The following is a 21,790-nucleotide window of genomic DNA, read 5'->3' as shown; positions in this document are numbered from 1 at the left end:
TGGGTATAGCAAGGCACGGGACTGAACATTACGTTCACTATATCCGGGAGTTCACTATAGCGGGGTTTGACTGTATATATTAGGATATAAAAATTCATTTGCAAAAAATATGGGATTGGAAATTCATCATCTTTTAGTAAAGCCTTTAAATTTAAGAAACTTTTATTCATTTGCTTGATTAAATGACTGCCATTTTTCTCTTAATAAAAATAGATCTATGCAATTGAATACTTATACATTGTTCTAACTACTAAGACTAACCAATAAAGTTTTCTACCATTAAAAACTGTGTTTCTTTATTTTGTTATTTTAACCCCCTCTCCCCCCCCAAATCTGTTTTCTTTAACATATAAATGTTTTGTTGAAATCATTCTATGCCCCAGAAATGTGATTCTTCCTCGAATGAGTAATTTTTAAAGTCTCGTTAACATAACATTTAATTCACCCTTACCAGAACCCTCATGCAATAACTGCTTTTTTTCAAGCAAATTTGTTCTGAAAAATGCAACTTTGAAACTTCATGAAAAAAAATTCCACAATAACCACTGCTAGAATTAAGTAACTACTGAGGCAAACACAAAGTATAAAAGTGGTATTCTTACATATAATTCTGGAATGGTAACACATTTAAAAGATTGTTTGCGAGAAAAAATTATGTTTTTCCTCATTTATTTTAAAACTTGATTTAATGAGTTGCAAATTCCAATTTGTTCCGACTACAATCAGGTCTAATTATTTCCCGTCGTTTATTAAAATCACTTTCGTTTTATACTCTTTTGATTTTATTAAGAGGCGATTCAAGATTTGAAGAAAAAAATCAAACTTTTACAATATATTTATTCTAAATGCACACACTTTCAAAGCTGAAATAATGACAACATTAGGTAATGCTTTATTTTAACTAAATTAATTATTTTAATAAAGTAAAACCTTACATAAGATTAAATTTGCAAAATTTTTGCAAAAACCAATCAATGGTTGCTTGAGTTGCAGTACTTAAAATTAACTTTTCAACATCATTTGAGAGTTTACATTGATTTGAGCGGTGGCATTGATTCTATTAAAGGATGTTTTTAACATGTATTAATATTGTAATGATTTGGTTCTTGCCGATTTGATTTTATTAGCGGCGGGCACTGTATTACAACATGCAAAATTTGAATTGCATGTTAGAGTAATTACTTTTTGATGCACTCTTCAGTGGATACAATCGTAAATCCATCCATTCCTAACTATAATAGCCAACCACATTTTGGAGCAGGCTGGCATAGAAATTTGAATTACTGTACCGACACTGAAAATTAAAACCATTGATAAGGGCAATTTTCCTTACTTACACTCTGCTGATTTTCTTCAATTTTTGCTTTATTCACATTAATGAATCCTTTTAAATGTGTTTTCTTTCATAAAAAAGTTGTGGAACATTACACACCTAAAATGTGGTTTTTATATTAAATATATATATATAGCTACATTATTAATGGGTGTCTCATATCAGCAATCACTGAATGGCATTCTAATTTCACCTTACTAACATAATGTATGGAAATGCATTAACTATTGAAGGAATAAATGTGTATGATTCCACTTGAAGATTTCGGCCCTACCAGAAATGAGATAATTAAACGATCGTTATAATAACACTAAATAATTGTTGAATTTTAAAAATAAAAAATGGCATGTCGTCGACCATCTTCAGATGTTTCCTAGGTAGGCTCCAATAACTCATTGTGCAGCTCTGTTGCAACATAAAGTACAACTACTACATACAATTGATTACAAATCTGTACTTAATGCCAATTACTTAGAATAGTCAGCATTTTGTTCATTTAAGGTAAGAATTTATACTTAATTTTTTAAAAAAAGAAAAAAATTAACTTAGCCAGTAATTTAGAGTCAAATTTTAAATTCTTTAGTTGATCTTATAATCAGCGTATGTGCATTGAATGCAAAACTTCTTATATTTATTCAATGTTGATAGACAAGTTTGCACAATTAGTTTCCTCTATAATATTTGACACATTTTTCTTACATAATAAAGAGAAAGGGGAGTAAAAGAAAATGACAAAAGTACAAAAAATGATCATTTATTTACAATTAATATACAGTCACAGAGTTTCAATATGCGTCAGTTTTTGATGTGTTTTGATCAGTCGTGCACTAACCTTTTAATTCTTCTAAATAACCAAATACAAACATTTTCAGAATGTACTTAAACTGAGAACAAATTTGACACTCTTTCAAACATATTGTACTAAAACAATCTCTTTAAATAAACATTCTTTTAAATAATGAAACACATATTGAATGTACTTTAATGAGAATGAATAGAGATGAAAGGGGGAGAAAATGAGCTTTCAGAACCAGCCTGAATAATGACAAATATTTTTTACAAATGAGGCAGTCCACAAATTGTGACTTAAAGGGAAGAGAAATTGTTTAAACTAACATCACAAGCAGATGTACTATTTGATTGCACAAATGTAAATCACAGGTTTTAAACACATCATACTTTCTCCACTTCCTTCTCAGTGTAAATTTTAATGAAAGAACCTTCACTCCTATTTTAAAAGTGAGTTATTAGCACTATTCTAATTTTTTTTCTTTCTTACTCTTAAATTACTAATTTATACATAGCCAAAAGAAAAAGGTTTTTCTAACTCTGATCCTTTACCAATGGTCTCTAATGGACCGATATAAAATAAATTGTACAGATATGTCATAGTGAAGAGAAAGAAAGAAAAAAAAAACTTGTAATTATTTTTATAAAAAAAAAGATGAATAAAACAAAAACCATATTCCCAATCAATGTAAATAAGAAAGTGAATTATACGCTGCCAGAACTATATGAAACTTGGATTTTCAAGAATCGACAGATTTTTGTAGGGTAAAAAAATAAGATTAAAAGCAAATTTCTTAAAAGTTGCATGCTCACTAAAAACTGCCATGAAATGTTGTTGTTGTAGACCATTAAGGCAAGGTATGCCACACTCATATATCACACCTATTTATAGGGCAGGCCCATTCATTCATCCACAGATCGTAATTTTGACTTGAACCAGAGAACGATCAATCTCCAATTCAGTAACCCCCAGAGGTATATTTTTTCAATGAAATGTTAAAAGAAAAGAGTTATTAAAATGGGTTCTTTCAAACAAATGACACAATTTATGAATGAATACAAATCAAATCTCATCTTTTTTTCAAAATGGCATAGAGTTGCATCTTGTGAGCTTGAATCAGTTCTTCGAGTACTTGTACCTCCACACGAAGTCCTTCTTTCTCTTTTTCGAGTTCAGACACACGCATCTCCATTTCCTTCTGTTTCTCTTTTCGTGTCTTGCGACAATTTTTAGAAGCAATATTGTTCTTCCTGCGAACATCATTGTACTGTACGGGTGATGGACACTGCTGTTTAGCTGTTCTCAAACTGAAAATGTCCAACTCACTGGAGGTGCTGGCTGGCCGCTTCGTACCCCTGGGTACTTCAGGGAGGCTGTCTTGAGTGCAGGTTGCAGGTAAGAAATAGCTGCCGTGTAGCATTTCAAAACTACTTTCACTGCCAGAAACAGAAAGAGGGGAAGGCAGATTTTCAGAGACTTCAGGAACCTAAAATAAAATTCAACACATTTTAAAAAAAATTTGTCTTAGCTTTAAAAAAGTGGGATGCTTAGAAATAGAATTTCTTTCTTTTTCAAAATAAATTGAGAAAGTTTTTCAAAATAAAAACCTAAACACAGAAATTAGAAAGCTTAAAAATTTTCAATTACAGCTCAACCTGGAGTTTAATTTCTATTGGTTACTTTTTATACAATTATCTATTAAATACTCTCTACAAAATGAAAACTACATTTAAATCCTGATTAATCGAGTCTTCTATACATAAAATATAGTTTCCATAAATAATATAAGCAGGAAGGTAAGACGATTAAAATATTTCATATATTGCTTAAAAATATTTTTTGCTATGCAAAATAAAATTTACTGGTTAAAATCTGAAATTTCATAGAAATTAAATAATGCAACTAAACCAAAAGTTTTTATCTTACAATTTAAATTTTTAACTATTAAAAAATGCTGCATTATCTAAATTAAACAAAATATGAGCACTATAAAAAACTAAAGTTATTTGCTTAATTATGTTTTTATTTCATGAGATAAACCATAGAGACGTTCGTATAAAACCGATTTAAAAATAGAATAACTTCAATGTTCTATTTCAAAATGGCAAATTATAACAATGAAAAATTGCAATTATTTTTAAAAAAATTAGCATTTCGAAATAAAATACATCATTTCCAGGTCATGCACCCTCTTGTGATGCAACTGACTACAAGACTAGATAATTATTTTATAGCCAAATACAATGATTAGGTTTAGTTCTCTAAACAATTATATGTTTATAAATGCACTTTTAATTAAACATTAACCTGAGAAACAGTTTCTTAGATCAAGTTTTATTATATGAATATATCAATTATAAGATGTCATTTGCTCAAAATAACTTGTGCTAACCAATCACAAGTTTTTTAACGAAAATAGTAAATTTTTGAAAAATTACATGCTAATATAGTTGCACAACTCACAGAATGTAATTTCATGAAATATCGTAAAAAATTCAATTATTTAAGGAGTATATTGGAATGTTATGAAATATTGATGAATAACAAATTCTAAATAAAACTCCCAATGCATTTAACTGGTTTAAAAGAATGAAAGAGACTGACCTGTTGTAAAAAGTTTTCAAGATTTTGGTAAGTCTCTTCTGGATCCATAGTCCTGAAGATGGAATCTGAGGAGGAATTCAGAAGAGGAGAGTGGTCAGCAGCAGAGATACACGTCGATCCGGAATCCACACAGATTGTGTTGATTGTTTTCACTCCCATTCCCTGGAAGAACATGCGATCATCCATACTCGATGTCATGGAAGAATATGAATCACATCGAAGCCTGGAGTTGTTGCCGTCCTCCGGAACAACCATGTCCTCCGCAGCAGACTCGATAGCCTTGAAGCCACCGTAGTTCTCCTCCTCAAAGTTCAAGTACGTTTGGATGTTGTCGATATCCCAATTTTTAATACCATCGGGGAGACTGACCTCTCGCTTGTATCGTTTCTCCACAAAAATATTTTCAAAACCTAAAAAATACAACATCGAAAATTGTTTTCAAACGTTTTAAAGTATTCTAAGTTTCATTTAGAATTTTTTTAAAAGAAATTTGTCCATTTAAAATTGGTTCAGCAATTAGTTATTTCTAAACTAAAATTGATATTTAAAATTATTTACCTTTATTAAATCCTAGTGCATCTTTTGAAGTTGTCATTTCGTAGCTTTGTTGAAGACGATTTATATCTTCAACAGTAGATGGCAGCACTAAATTCATGGTGGGTCTAGATAACAGATAACCTATAAGATATTAAAATAAATAAATAAATAATAAAATTGAACTAAATATTAAATAAACATTATTTATTATTTCATAATACACTCACAATCAAGTTCCATTTAAAATCTACATTAGATTAGCATTCAATATAAATTATTTTCGAAATTACATTTAATTAATTTCCATGTTTTTTGTAATACAACTTTTAAATTGCAATACTGAATAGATTAATTTAATAGCCCTTTAAATATTTGTGAACAATGATAATTAAAATTTATTGATAGCGGTGATGGAAAATATTAAATTAGTAACTTATAAGTTTTAAATTGAACACGAGAGATTTATATGAATAATTCTAGATTATTTGATTTTAAACTAATATATTAGAAAATCGATACATAAAATTTTTATTAATGAAAACAGTGACATAAGCAGTTTTTTTCTCTAATAAATGATTTGTTAAACTGTATAAAATTATTGGGTTTGTTCAGCAAAATCAATACGTGATTTCGACATTATGAATTTTTTTTAGAAATTGATTAACACACAATTAAATATTAATTACAAGTATATTTTAGAAATAATTAGTGCATAATATTCTAGAACTAACTAACAGAATACTAACTTTTCACAAGAAAAATTTTTTTAAAGTATTTATTCAAAAAACATTTATAATATTTAAATCTTACCTTATAAATGTTAGTAAAATAACACGTGTATAATCCTCATAGAAAATTAGAGAACTTTAGAAATAGATCATAAGTTTACACAAAATGAAGCGAACACAAACTCCTTCTTTACTTCGCGCCGCTTTGAATCTTAACAAAACCTAAATAAAAGTAACGTAGTGTTATATCGCCGGTCGTAAAAATTATTTTTAGCCCTTACATCACAGTTTTTGACCAATAGAATTTCAGTTTGTAAGTGATGTCATTTTCCTCCAATGAAAATCAGTCTTTGTAACGCGTGGAGCAATGACATCACTGTATTCAAGAGTGATCTGAGGAAGTGTGGAAGGGGAAGTGAATCTGAGGGGGGATGGGGGTGAGAAATGTTTTTAAGGCACTGAAGGGCTTCAGTCAGGAAAAGAAGTGGGTTGTTCAAAAATAAAAAAGATTACTTACTTTCACAATTTATCATGTTTTTCTTTTCTCAGAAGATTATTAGCATATTATTTGCCAGTTAAGTTTTATCGTTCAATACAGCATTTCTTATTTCAGTTATTTTTCTTCTTAGGTTGAAATGTACTTTTGCTATCAGTACACTATTTTGTTATTTTTTAGAACTTTGGCAAATAAATGATAAATCAAAGTTTATACCTGGTTTCCAATTCATTTCTAAATTTGAAACAACATAAGGTTTTTAAAATCATTATTAAACGATAATGTATTATAACTTGTTTTATTTTTCACTTGGATATAAAATTTCTGGTGCTATATATTGATTTAATATACTGTACATTTCTATGTTTCAGACAATATGTTTTCTCTTGTATAAAAAAGAAATTCTGAGATTAAGTACATTTTTTTTCAATGGCAATGCAATATTTGAAAGCTTCGGAAAATAAGTAAATATTATAAATAATAGAAGTACTGTATTAAACCGAAAGAACAATTATTTATGTATTCTGTTAGTTAAATTAAACATCGTAAGCCACGAAAATAGTACAATAAATTTATTATAAGAAACTCAAATCAATATTATTCGTGTTTTGAGGAAATACATGTAGAGAAAAAGAGAGAAGAAAAATGGAAGGGGAGTAAGTTCACATTTGTTCGCTACAATCAGTAAAAAGTAATGAATTAAATTTTCAAAAATGAATATTGAACAAAGATTGGTGTTTCTGGCATCCCTATATTTTTCCCTTTATCATTTTATTTTTTATCGCTTTAATGCGATTATAATTTAGCGTCTAGTCTATTGATTAAAGAAAAATTCTATTACATAGTCTATTCATTAAAGTTCTATTTATGTACGACCGATTTAAATTTTTTATTAACTTTGTTCGCAAAGGGGGTAGCGTGTGCAACACATAAACAGCAATAATAACGACAAAGCAGAAATTTTTTGAATCGATTGATCAGATTATATAATTAATATTTTTGAGAAACCCAGCTGCCTCAGCTCGAAAATAGGGTACTGGTGGTTTGAAAATGCGATTCGCTTTTTAAATTTACTTTTAAATGCCAAAATTTTAAAAATTGTTTCCTTCGCCTACAATTATTAAAGTAAAATTGTCGACCCAAATGCAGCTACATTCAAAATTTGTTTAAAAGTTATTCAATAGGAATCGATAAAACAGATCTTTCCACATCCGAAGGTGACCTATAGGAGATAAAATAATTTCTTGCCTTCTGAAGAGCAGGTTCCTCAGCTTGGTTCACTCAATCACCCCTCAAAGTGTTCCGTTTTTAGAGGAGGTCTCCTCTAAGGTTCCATTATATGCTTTATTCATTTATTTTTTTTTTGCTTTGATAGTAATTAAAGGAATTGAGCGAGACTTTAGTTAAGAATTTAAAATTTATACAACATACATTAAGAGCTTTTTCTCTTCTACTCGAAAAAAAAAAAAAATAAATGAAATCCCGGATTTTAATTTTATTTACTCTCTAATTACAATTATGAAACTCGTTATATATATTCCCACTGGTGACTACAGAAAAAAGCACGGGGGGGGGGGTAGGGAACTTGAAAGACATAATCGATAAAGCTCCGTTCTATAAACGCCTCACTAATTTTTGTATGTATAATTTTTAAACGAGTGACTCGTTAAATGACTCGAATAAAGTAATTCCATTCTGTACGACATTAATTTCCATCAGGGTTTTAATCTTTTGATTCGAACTACTTGATTCCAAAATTCGATTCATGATGTCATCTGAGCGATAAGGTCATTAATTTTAGTGTATTCATTACGTAGAAAGTTAAAAAAAAAAAAAGGAGCACCAGCCCTTTAGCCAGAATTTTATGTAATTAAATATTTATTCGAATGGAATTTGATGATACTTTTTTTTAAAAATTGATCAATATTTTAGAATTTATTTTTAAAATAGGAAATTTTCGCACTTCATACAATTTCAGAAAATGAAAAGGACTATTAATCTGATTGAGGCTCTTATTCTAAAGTGAATGATTACGGCTCTTATTCTGAATTTGTGACATATGTGCATCGCCACATAATAGTTTACAAATAATTCCTTTTCAACTAGTTATTTTTTAAAAAAGTTACTGAATTGAACTGCATTACTTAATCAATTGTGCTAATATTTTTTAACTTGTGAAAAGATTAACTTTTGAAGAACTATTGTTAATTTTCACTTTATTTATAATACTTTTTTTTAATGTACTTACGACAAGTGCATTGGAAATTATCAAAAGTTCCTTTCAGTTAAAATTTAAATTAAACTTCGTATCTTTATTCATTTTTTAATAATTATTCTTACTTTCGAATAATTCTTTAATGACATTAAATTCAGGTTCAGTGGTCTGAATGAAATCAGACATCAAATTTATATTATAATGAAGGAGGTGCTTTTCCGATGTTTTATTTCTGGTGCTAGTTTATCAGGTGCTTTTTTCTTCCCTCACCATTCTTTCTTTATTGATTCCACTCATTTGTTATTCAGCGATGAAAACAAAAAAAATCGCTTTTTTCCGCGGAAATTCACAAAGTTTGAAAACTAAAAAATGTGAGCACGCTATTTTCCGATGCGTGGGTTGGAAAGAAATTCTTTGACCTCCTGACTGCATTTGTAGCACGTGCCGATTGCTTCAAAACAACGACCGACGTCATAATCTTGATCTCCATAATCAGCAGTGAGATAAAATACTGCTCTCCAAAACTCCCAATCATTAATTCAAAACAACCGATCTCCCCTATTTTTATATATATATATATATATATATATATATATATATATATATATATATATATATATATATATATATATATATATATATATATATATATATATATATATATATATATATATATATATATATATATATATATATATATATATATATATATATATATATATATATATATATATATATATATATATATATATATATATATATTATATAATATATATATATATATATATATATATATATATATATATATATATATATATATATATATATATATATATATATATATATAATTTTTTTTTTTTCCAAAAATTGACGCGTGCGAGATGAAGTACTAGAGAAAATGTGCAATCTTTTGTAGACACAATTTTAAAATTTCACCACCAATATCCCTCTCTATTGTTTGCCTTCGTGGCGGTCGTCCCTCGGTGCAGCACTCCTAGTGAGTCGTTTGCAGCCGAACATGGCACCGCCGCACCCGTCTCGGGCTTGTCCCCTCGGCCTCCTCTGTCCGTCGAACGACAGTGTTGCTTTTGTCGGGCGTGACTCGGGGCCATGGAACCTTGTGTCCATGCACCGCCGGGTCCACCGTACGATTCGAGGGTTCACCAACGATAGTTTTCAGTCTTCCCGGATGCCTCCTTCGGAGGCGGGTCGGGGTCAAGCTTCGCTTATGTTTTGCTTTGAAAAATGTTTCAGAGTTTTTATGTTTTCAAATTCTTGATCAGTTGTTAGGTATATCTTCCTCCGATATTCTTTGCTCATCGTTTTCATCTTGGGAGTAGGCATCAAATCAGATATTGAAGGAAAAGTAATGGAATGTGTGTTGCCATCAATATATACACGTCATAGACTTCGGAAATCTGTTGACATGCAATTTTATTCCGAAGAGTGAATGCTTTCGTTGGATACCGAGAAGCTATAAAAACAATTAATGGATATTGTCTTGTATAAAATAACGGTATAAGCAAATTCTTTTGTGTGCATAAAGTGGAAGAAAAGAGTCACAAATGCAAATTTTTTCTTATTTTCAAACTTCGCAGTATGCAAATTTTGAGTTTGACGATTTGGCTTTAAACTTAATGTAAGACAAAGCGGAAAAGAAGGATCGACATTCAGTAAGTATCGATAAGTGCGTTGTCAACGAAGTCATTTAACCGAATCAGAAGCTTGGAGAATTGTTGGCCGGTTAGAGGGGAGCCCAACATAAGCCGAAGTAGCAGAAGCCATTGGAGTTTCACAAAGTGGAATTTATAGGATCTCAAATCGTTTTTTTTTGGAGGGGGGGGGGACTGGAAATGCAGGCCGAAAATCAGTGCAAGGGCGCAGACGTGCAACAACGTCCAATGAAGTCCGTTATTTAACGCTAACGGCTCGGGGACACCGAAATATGAATGCCACTCTTCTTCAACACCTTTGCTCGGCTACAGGCACCACAGTTCCGACACAAGCTATCCGAAACCACCTTCATGCTTTAGATCTGTATGCTCGCCTTCCAATGGTGTGTGTCACGTTAACAGAAAAACTGGGAGTTGGCAACACAGCATCTGAAGTGAAGGAGAAATGAATGACACAATATTCTTTCTTCTGAAGAGTCCCGTTTTTTTGTTCATCCTGATAATAGGCGTATTTTCATCTGGGGGGAACACTAGATACAATCCTGCATTCGTACACCAAGAACTGGAAAGAGCTCTTCTGGAGGAGAGGGACAGAATACCTCATTAATTGACTCAAAGGTGTTCACCGTTGCTGGCCGTCAGGGGGAAACCATACTCCTTTACTAAAAAGGATTTTCTTTTATGTAAAAACCCTTTCTCATATGTACAAATTGTGTTTTTTTTTTTTTCCTTTTGTACCCAATTTCACAATAAAACGCATTTCCCCCCTTCCAATCAAATGTTATTTTTATCTCATATAGCCTACTACGTTTGTCGATATCGATCATTCAAACAACTCTCCAGGTGCAAGATCAACCCACAAACTCAATATCCTTTTATTGTTTTGAGCATTGTATTATCAACCTATCATGCGAGGTTTTGACTAAAATCATTTGAAAAAGTTGACAACATATGCATTCCTTCTGTACCCTATAGGATGTAACTATTATAACCGTATATATATATATATATATATATATATAATAACAGGGCTACATCCCTGTTATCATTGTTGTATTCATCTTTAATAATGCAGTCAAAAGCCATGATACGTTATAAAAAAGTTTATTTAACGTTAGGCTGGTGGTCATAACAGTTCGCATCCCCACTCCACAAGGGAGGGGGTGTGGACAAATATCCGGATGGTTCCGGCAGATGTTTATTGGAACACGTTATTCAGCAAGAGACATGCGAAAATCATCGGTCTCGCATTAAATACTATCAGAGAATGATGTAATTAGGTTCCAGTCGTACATACCATTGTAACTCTACGCATTATGGAAAATCATTTAATATTTCCTAATATGAAAGTGAAAGAGGGACAAGAGTCTAAAAATAACTCCACCTTTGAAATATAAATCTAATTATAATTCAATGGTATGTTTTCAGCCTTGAATTCCCAAAATAGAATATCTCTACGCTTACTCTTTAACAAAGACATTTTATGAAACCGAAAGAGTTTTAATTATTTTATTAATACAAAAGTATTTATAATTTTTGTAATATATATATATATATATATATATATATATATATATATATACACACACAAAAAATGAGTTGCACAAAGTTGTGAGTAAGACAGGGTGGTTACCGTTTCCCATTCTGTTTATCTACGAAAGAGATCTTTTTCAGTTGTGAGCGATCGTATCTCACGAGATAATTCAAACAAAAAATAGAATTATCTTGAAATTCGGTAGAGAGAGATAATACGTTATGAAGATGAATTCAAACATTGCGTGGGCCGATGTTTTATTTGTTTATTATTTTCTTTCATTTATCTTATTTCTGAGAATTGCATCGAAAAATACTGCTATCACAGAGTCCTTTCGTTTGAGTGCTGCAGGTGAGATTGTTGCATTTTCAGTTGTAGTTAACGAACGCTTCTTTAGGTGATGATTGCCATCATTCCAGGCACACACCGAATCCATTGTTCCACCCTCGCTATAACACATCTCCTCCCCCACCCCAGAAAAACTATTGTTATCGATATGTTACTTCCAATGTATAGAAATCTCTGTAGATTATCTAATTAATGTACAAACTAGGGTGATACATTAAAGTGTTAAAAAATTTCTAAAATGACACAGTTAATTCTCACAATACCTAATAAACAGTGAAATTAAGAACTTTGCAGGAAAACAATAACGTTTCTGTACGCTTAAACTATCATAATGTTACTTATTTACTTTACGATGCCCAAGGAATTAAATTAAATACAATCAAACAATTCACAAATTATTTGATTGAATCAGTTGTTACATTAAATTCTGATAAAACGCATACAATTATTAGAAACGGGAGTAATGTTACTCACGTCCGTAGCCTACTTTAAGCTACACGTGCTCCCTGGGTAGTGCTAAACGAGTAACGGTTCTTGCAGGATTGGAGCTACTTTTTGTTGCTGTTGCAGCTATGGAGACGTTATGTGTTTTACACTGGAATTCAGGTGGGTTGTCACAGGCAATGAAGGCTGAACTTGAGACTATTTGTCGCGATAGGAATGTCGATATCTTCTCCCTAGTAGAGGCCAATGTCACTAACGAAACTTTGCAAAAACTTAAGTTTAAGGCATATAATCTATTTTGTCTGGAAAAGAGTAGACAAGTTGCAAGTGGAATCCTGGTAGGAATCAAGTCCACAATAACATCGAATTTTACTGTCTTAAAACAAATGGGAAACACGCAAGATAAGACTGAAATTGTAAAAATAGATTGTTGGAAAAACGAAAATCATTTTAAAATTTATTCACTATATAGCCCACCAGGTAATAAACCAAATTTCGATGTTTTAAATATTTCAAAAAGGACAATCATTATGGGTGACTTTAACGCCCACACACGCTTAGTAGGATATAGAGATGAGAATTTTGCTGGTAAAGAATTAGAGAGTTTTATAGGCACTCATCGAATCGAACTTGTGTATCAAGGCTCTGATTGTCCTTCATATATGCACTATAATAGAACTTTATCAAACCCAGATGTAGTCTTAGTATCCTCTGATATTGCCCAATGGGTTCAAAGAGATGTACTGGAGGATCCGGTTTTTGGACATCGAGTTATACTGACTACCCTCCAGGTACATCAAAATAAATACTTTAAGAAAGGAAAGAAAGTTAGGCTTTCTTGGAATTTTAAAAAGGCAAATTGGCTGGAGTTCCGGAATATTTTGGAGGACAAGCTTGAAAAGGACGATATCTTTAAAGACAGCATTTCGCTGGATAAAGCAAATCAAAAAATTTGTAATTTAATCTTAGAGACAGCACATAAAACTATTCCACGTACAAAATCGGACAGGTACAGACCATTTTGGTTTGAGCAACTTGGAAATTTGAAAAAGAAACGAGATCAAGCAAGAACTCTTGCTGAAACAACAGGTACAGCGGAGGATATCGACACTTGGAGAGCTTTGGCGAGAGATTTGAAGTCGAGGATCAATGAATCGAAGCAAAGTCAATCAGTCAACTAATCAACAAGTTATAAGACTATCACAAGCAATCAAGGATAGTTTGGATCGAAGCGTGACTTTAGTGGCAATTTTTGTCGACTTTAAAGCTGCATACGATCGTATTTAGAGGAATAAATTGCTTTATAAGTTAAAAACCCTTGGAGTCGGTGATAAAATGTTCCAATGGATTGAAAATAATATGTCTCAAAGATTTTGTGCAGTTCGCTACGGAACGGAAATCTCTGGTTACAAACAAATTCATTGTGGTCTACCGCAGGGAGGTGTGACAAGTACAAGTCTTTTTAATGGCAGGTATACTTCGCAGGTATAATCAAAGAAAAAACGAAGGATATTGAATGTGCTTTATATGCTGATGATTTAGTATTATGGACTTCAGCACCTAGGAGGCATACTGAGAAAATGGTGTCTGGGATCAATCAGGCTTTGAAAGCTTTGCATGAATGGTCTACGGAAAATCAAATGGAGGTGAATGTTGACAAAACTATGTATCAAACTTTTACTCTCACCAACTGAAATGGATATAAAGTATAACGGTAGCAGTGTCTGGAAGAAGCTGTTTACTTAGGGGTGAAGTTTGATAAAAAGCTCTCTTGGAGGAGACATGATGTTATTGATAGAGCTCGAAAAAGGCTAACAATAGTTAAAAGGCTCGCAGGAGTGAAATGGGGTTGTGGAAGAGAGACTTTAAATAAAACTTATAATTTATACATTAAGCCATTAATAGGATATTGTTGTGAGGCCCTGATTACATGCAGTAATACATATATTTCTAAACGAGAGGTGTTTCAAAATGAAGGCCTGAGACTAGTCACTGGAGCACTGTAAAGACTACTCCAATAAATGCAATGCTGGCCCTAACAGGCAGCAAACCAATAGAAGTAGTTATCCAGGAAAAGGCTTTAATACTATATGAAAAATTGATTAGATTGCCATCAACTGATTTATGGAGAAATTATGATATCACTAAATCTAGGAGATTAAAAACTCAGGTTGGATTTTTGCAGAAAGTTCTTAAACTGAAAACTGACTATTCCCTTCAAAATGTTCCCACAGAGGAACTGTTGAAACCAGCATGTCCTTTTCACATGGGATCTATTAGAAAAGGATGTAATTTGATGACTGCTATGACAAAATCCTCAGCACTCGATTGTGAATTAAAAGCAGCTGCTCTACAGACAATTTATACCAGGTATCCAAAAAGTAATTGGATTCACATCTATACAGACGGATCGAAAATGCTCGACAACGTTGGTGTTGGTGTGTATTCAGAACTCTTTGCGTTCTATGCCACCCTTGGTTCATTGCGGACCAATTTTGATGGAGAACTGGAGGCAATTAGAATTGCAACAGAACAAATCAGGGTTAGATCAGTTCAGATTGACAACATAGTTATTTTTTCAGACTCTCTATCATCCATCCAGGCTATTGCTGCACATAATGTTACAGAGTCAAATATTATTGACTCCTGCAGAAGAAATATTAATCTCCCAGCTTCTGAGGGAAGGACTGTTGTTCTGCAGTGGATTCCATCTCATGTAGGAATAAATGGAAACGAATGGGCTGATACATTAGCAAAAAAGGGAACAGAGATTTTGCAGGCAGGTAATGCCGAAGTACCATTTTCATCAACTAAAAGAATTTTAAAAAATATTGTGAAGAGAAGCTATGATGCTAATTTAGTAAAAGAAATCAAGAATAAGAAATGGAGGTATTCAATTAATAAAATTCCCAACTCCCCTAGATCCACTGCAGTGGCGGCGTACCGTCTGGAGACTGGACATGACTGAATTGCTAAACATCTGTACAGAATTGGTATATTTGGCAGTCCTATGTGCACTTTGTGCAACCAGTACTTTGAGATGGACAAAGATCATTTGCTCAGTTGTTCTTCATTAAATGAAGAAGATTTATTCAGTCGATATTATTGAGCTAGGGAGTTGATGCAATTGGTATCCAGCGACTGATTCTCGTTCATGTTTAAGTGGTTCATGTTTTGCAAGTATTTATTGTTCTTGTTATTATATTGTTTTTGTATTGTTCAATGGTTCAGTTTTTGTTTTATATGCTCCAATCTCATGCATCTTCGATGCATGGGCCAATGATGTAAAGTCAAGTGCTTTTGCAATAAAAAAAAATTATTAGAGAGATGCTTTTTCTGTCAGCGTTATTTTTTTCTAGGAAAAGGGAGGGGGCCCTTATTTATTGTCGAGCAGCGGTGAACGGTAAAAAAAATAAGTAATTAAAAAAATAATTAAAGAAAATAGCCCGGGGGGGGGGGGAGGAGAACCAGGAAAGAGATCGCTGCAAAAGATCCTCGTATAAATAGGCACACAGGAAAAGCAACTTGGAATTATGTATTTTATACTTTTTCTCTTCCATTTTCTTTATTATTGAATTTGTATCTTAGATTGTTTTGTATATATATATATATATATTTTAGTCGTTTGATTTGAATTTCATATTATCTTGCTTTTTGTGCGTGCTGTTGAGATGGTAATAAACTATCGAAGGAAAAGAAAGAAACTGTGATAACTTTAAAATAACTATATGATAACTATAAAATATTACGCTTTGCTTAGAATTGTAGAATATTCTATAAAATATTACGCTTTATGAATCTTCTTAGAATTTAAACTGAAAAAAAAAATGAAATATCTAAATTTAAAAAGGCGGAAAAAAAGTAAAGAAAATAACAGTGACTAGTAGAATCGCGCTTGGAATTTAAGACGCTTTGCATGTAACAGTTATGAATAAAATTTAAATGAAGCAAAAGAAATATCTTTAAATTTTTTTTAAATTCAAATTTATAATTTTAAATTTTTAAATAAATTAATAAGATTTCACAAAGTTTAATTTATTTGTTATAAAAAGAAAAACTTCTCATTACTCCGAAATAAAAAAAAATCGAAAAATATTACACATTATTTCATTTACCAGAAAAATGAGAAATTGATGCTTTTACTTGGTGACGAGCATTGACCCTTTTTTTAAGTAAGGCATGATGGCCACAATGCTCAACCACCTCCCAAACAGTGTTTAGAAAGAGTGTGAAGTGGGGGTGTACTCGATGTTGACGTGATTGACGACTTATATGTAGTACGTGGGAGGGGGGAGAAAGACACCTGGTTATATAATTTGTCTATGGAATGAACTCTCCCCATCAACAAAGTCTGAGGCCGTCTGCTGCTATGGAAACAGGAATAGCGTATTTTTGGGAGGGTAGCTTCTCTTCATTCTAGGGCTGACATAATAGACAGAAGAAAAAGATTCCTTTTCTCTTCCAGACCCGAGCGAGCAAAAACCTGTCCTAAATAGCAACTCCCACACTCCTACTTGAAATAGTTATACCTCGTTATCATAGTCACCGCCACAGGTCCTGACAAGAGGAGTTCTTACTTTATACAAACTTAGTCCGAGGGTTTCTATCGAAGTTTTTCGTGACTCCAAGACACAACCGAATTGATTCGGATAATTGGGCCAGAATTAACTCAAGTCAAACATTTATTCTAACGAAATAGATATGATTTTAAAAATTAATGAACTAGAATTAATTTAAAGTTCATGGAACGGAGCCTCTTCTTTATATTTAACAAAATGATTAGGACTCTTAAGCACTTTTCTTAATTTAACTCACTGTATTTTCATATAAAAGTAATAATTTTTCATGCACTGTGTTTTTAATTGCATTAAGCGGAAAAACTTCATTACAGTCGAACTCGTTTATAACGAGCACAAAGGGTCCGTAACATTGTACTCGTTAAATCCGAGTGCTCGTGATGAACGGGTCCTTAAGGCAGGCGTGCAACCAGAAGAGGGTTCGGAGGTCAAATTATTGAGTTTACATAAAGTTTAATTAATACTTACTTACTTTAATTAATTTAATTAAATACTTTTCTTAATTTAATGACAACTATCCCCCCCCCCCCCAACGAGCAAAAAATTTCTAGTTGCGCTACAGTCTTAAAGGAAAGAAGCAATAAACGGAAAGAAAAATAAAGGAGAAGATTCTTACCAAAACATTTATTTTTTGCATTAATCTACATATTTAAAATAGTAGTTTGTTAGCTTACCTTGAAGTTTCAGTTCTCGGTTTTTTATTTATTTCGCGCGCATTTCTTATCATTTTGAAAAAAAGATTGCAAGACAGAAAAATATTGCTCGCTAAAACCGGGTCTTGCTCGTTAAAAGCGTCTTCTGTTCCATAGACTTAACATTGATCCAACCAAATATTCTCGTTTCCCTCGGTATATCCGAGTTCTCGTTAAATCCGAGCTCGTTATAAACGAGTTCGACTGTATTGATTTATTTTATTAATTTATTTACTTATGAATATTTTTAATTTATCACGAGATTAGAAATTATTGTTAATAGATACAGTAAATATTATAATACCACTAAAAGCATTACATAATTGTATAACATACAATATACATGTTAAAAGTTTGTTTCCACAAGCTTTAAGTTAAACTTCGCATGTTAATTAATTTTTAAAAAGTATCTAATTACATTTGATTAAATGTTCACTTACATTAAATTCGTGAATAGCCGGAATCAAATATTTTATAAGGAGGATCTGTTTTATAAGGAGAGTCTGTTTTATTTATTTATTTATTTTTTTAATTCTTTTTCTTCCGGCGCTTTTTTCCCGTGATTATAACATAGAAATAGTGCGGCGGTATACATTTCCGTTTTTGTTATCTATTAGCAGTTTTTTTTTTTTTCATTCGTTTATATAAGCACGGTGTTATATAAGCATTCGTTTATAAAACGGCTACAGTTTACTTTTATCATGGGAGAAAATGCCCCGGAAGAAAGAATGCATCTGAAAGCATGAATATTCATCGATCTAGATTTAAAATATATTTTTTTGTGAAACAATAAGAAGTATAAATATGTTAATAAAAAAAACAAGTAAAAAAAAAGAAGACAAATATCTTATTTGTTGAACATTTTTTTATAATAATTTACTTTTGACCTAAAGTAGTAAATGAAATAATGCTATTTAAATATTGTAAATGATTTTAATAATTGTAAATGATTGTTTAAAATAATTGTAAATGATTTTATTCTCTCCCCCCTCCCTTTCACCGAGACCACAAATTTTCCTCTTCTGCCCACTCCTTTGTAATGGAGAATTTAAATTATTGAGCATGTTTATTATTTTCCTTTTATTTTCATTCACTTTCAAAAAGAGCTTCGGAAATTTCATATAGATAACTCATTTAATTCTATAGTGCAAACATGGTAGTACCTTCTCATTCTATTTTAAATTGAATCAGCGACGGATGGATTATCACGATGTGGTCAAGTTTCGAAACTAACTTCTAGGAAATTCTGCTGCACTGAAGGTTGTTTTTTGAAGTGAAGTGAATGACTTCAGGTAGAGCAGGTTTTATCGTTTTCTTCTTTTTTAATCTCTCTTCTATCTTGTTGAGAAACAATTAGACTTCGCCGTCGGACGTCATTCTTGACGTCATAACCGAATTATTCCGGTTCCCACTCGGAACAATTCGGGCATCCCGAAGCTGATAAACACTTTATTTTTGCTCTTTTGAATTGATTATTTATTTCTAGAACAATGCAAGGCCTTTACGAATCTTATAATTGAGATCTTTGATTATTATTTCGAATTGTTTTTTCCATGTAACATTCTAATAATAAATTTACTATAGTCCATTCCACCTTAAGTTGGCACTGGAGAGAAAGGTAGGTAGACCGGATTACGTGGAAACTGGGTTACTCTTTAAGTCAGTACGGGGATGAGGTAGCAACAAAGGGAGAGAAAGTGCCCAGTATTGGCGTTTAAGAAAGCAAAACGCCGATTTTTTTTTAAAACCAAGAATCGTACTAAAATATTGTACAGAATACGGAAAAGAGCACGATTTTTTAGAGCATTTCTCATAATCATTATTTTAAGATACTAGTTGTAAACTGATTTCTTAATTAGTATTTAAAAAGCAGATTTTCTTATTATGATTTTTTAACTAAACGAAACTAATTTTAAACAGAAAAAAAAATATATATTTAAAAATATTCCTTTTTGCGGAAATATAAGTAAAAAAAAAAAAAAAAAAGAAATGCATAGATGCGCAAAAATACTTTGTTTTAAATATTTATTTTTATATTCTTATTTTGTGTAGATTAATGTACATTAATTTATCCCACATTGGTGATTTGTTGGGGAAGGAAAAGTCAGCATAGGCTGGAAATTATTGATCATGTAAACGATCATACTTATGTTTTATAATACTTACTGTTTTTTTTTCTTATTATAATTTTTTAATTAAACGAAACTAATTTTAAACAAAAAAAAATATTTAAAAAGATTCTTTTTTGCTGAAATCTAAGTAAAAAAAAACGAAATGCATAGATGCGCATAAATACTTTGTTTTAAATACTTTGTGTTATTTTATTTTTATATGCTTATTTTTTGTAGATTAATGTACATTAATTTATCCCTCATTGGTGTTTTGTTGGGGAAGAAAAGGTCAACATAGGCAGGAAATCATTGATCATGAAAAATATCAGACCTATGTTTTTTTAATATTTACTGTTCTTTTTTTTTATAAATAAAAAATTTTAAAAAAAATTTCAGAAAAGTTTTTTTTTTTTACTATAAAATTTTTTTTCTGAAATATATTTGCTTCTAAGAGACAAAAGAACTTACCTGAAAAAAATAATTAGTATTATCCATATGGGGGGGGCGCGTACTGTTTGTTCGCCCCCCCCCCCATGTTTTCAGCTGCCATATCCCACCCTCTTAGACTCAAAACAGGAACTCTTTGAATAACATGATAACCACCTAACCTGGTGGTTATCATGTAATTCATTAAATATTTTAACAGTTGACAGTTCCTTCTGCAAACTCTTTGTGGGGTACCCCTGAATTGAATTCAATCCACAATTTCTCATCAGGCGAAATTCTACTTGGATGGGTAGGCGCATTTCTTCAAAAGAAAATACATATTTTGAAATATAAGAACTTTCCTTTACTTTTCAGGACCTTGGCAGGTGAAAGGAGGCTTAAGGCTACACAGTACCCTAAAATTCGCAAAAATATGCAAAAAAATATTTTTGCATTTTTGGGTGGCTAATGTGGTTGGGAAGCAAGTTGAAAAATTTTGCATCTGAGATCTAATTAGTTTTAGAGATATTAGGATTTTTCCGAGTTGTGTCAGACTCACAATTTGACAAGCGAGGGGGCGTGGTTAGTTTCGTTTTCTTTTAAATCTAATTTTAAAACTTTTTTTTTCAAAAAAAGACTTACTTTATTTCGATGATTATTAATTTTCACTTTCTCCAAAAGTTATCAAATTTCACTTTCACTTCTAGAAGCATTGTTGTTTATTTATGTTCGGTGTTTGATGGATGCGTTCTAAAGTTGGGTTTTTACTAAATTTTTATTTATAAAAAGTCTTTTTTAAGACTAATATTTTTTAATTTATAAATACATTCGTAACAGAATATTTGTTATACTTGATTGACTGAATATTTATATAATTATGAATATTTATATAATTATGAATATTTATATAATTATGAATATTTATATAATAATAAATATACTATTTCTTTAATCCTATTGCTTTGTTTGTCTAAACCAATGTTACGTGTATTTTAGCCGATACAGGTTACATATAAATTTTAAATGTGAAAAAATATAATACTATTAATATTCAAGTAAATTAGTGTTTTTGGACCAACAATAAGTTTGTTTATAATATATTAAGAAAGTAGGACTGTACAAGCATTTTTAGTTTTGGTTTTATGGTTCTCTTTACTTTAAATGTCATTTTCTCAGACTTTCTTTTTTGTTGATACCACTGTTTTCGATTCCCTAAGGCTTTTTTCCCTTTAAAGATAAAGCCTTGAAATTTTTTGTAGAAACTTTTATGTATATACAGACC

The 21,790-nt window shown here is 31.3% G+C and overlaps 2 protein-coding genes across 2 annotated transcripts; one reads left to right on the top strand and one right to left on the bottom strand.

The window, feature by feature from the left end:
• Positions 1 to 2,071: 2,071 nt before the first annotated feature.
• Positions 2,072 to 6,234, bottom strand: LOC107437047 (uncharacterized). Its single transcript, XM_016048923.5, has 4 exons — positions 6,075 to 6,234; positions 5,286 to 5,405; positions 4,728 to 5,137; positions 2,072 to 3,609 (listed from the first exon to the last, which is right to left on the bottom strand). Exons 2-4 carry the CDS (start codon positions 5,380 to 5,382, stop codon positions 3,193 to 3,195), a joined length of 924 nt encoding a protein of 307 aa, XP_015904409.2. The 5' UTR covers positions 5,383 to 5,405; positions 6,075 to 6,234; the 3' UTR covers positions 2,072 to 3,192.
• Positions 6,235 to 12,830: 6,596 nt separating this feature from the next.
• Positions 12,831 to 13,883, top strand: LOC139425719 (uncharacterized). Its single transcript, XM_071181574.2, has one exon. The coding sequence runs from the start codon at positions 12,831 to 12,833 to the stop codon at positions 13,881 to 13,883; it is 1,053 nt and encodes a 350-aa protein (XP_071037675.2).
• Positions 13,884 to 21,790: the final 7,907 nt, after the last annotated feature.

Source organism: Parasteatoda tepidariorum, chromosome 4 (assembly GCF_982258835.1).
Source record: "Parasteatoda tepidariorum strain Cologne lab strain chromosome 4, Ptep-v5.0, whole genome shotgun sequence".
Classification (NCBI taxonomy): domain Eukaryota; kingdom Metazoa; phylum Arthropoda; class Arachnida; order Araneae; family Theridiidae; genus Parasteatoda; species Parasteatoda tepidariorum.
Note: the sequence above shows the minus strand (reverse complement) of the source record. Positions and strands in the feature narration are given on the sequence as shown.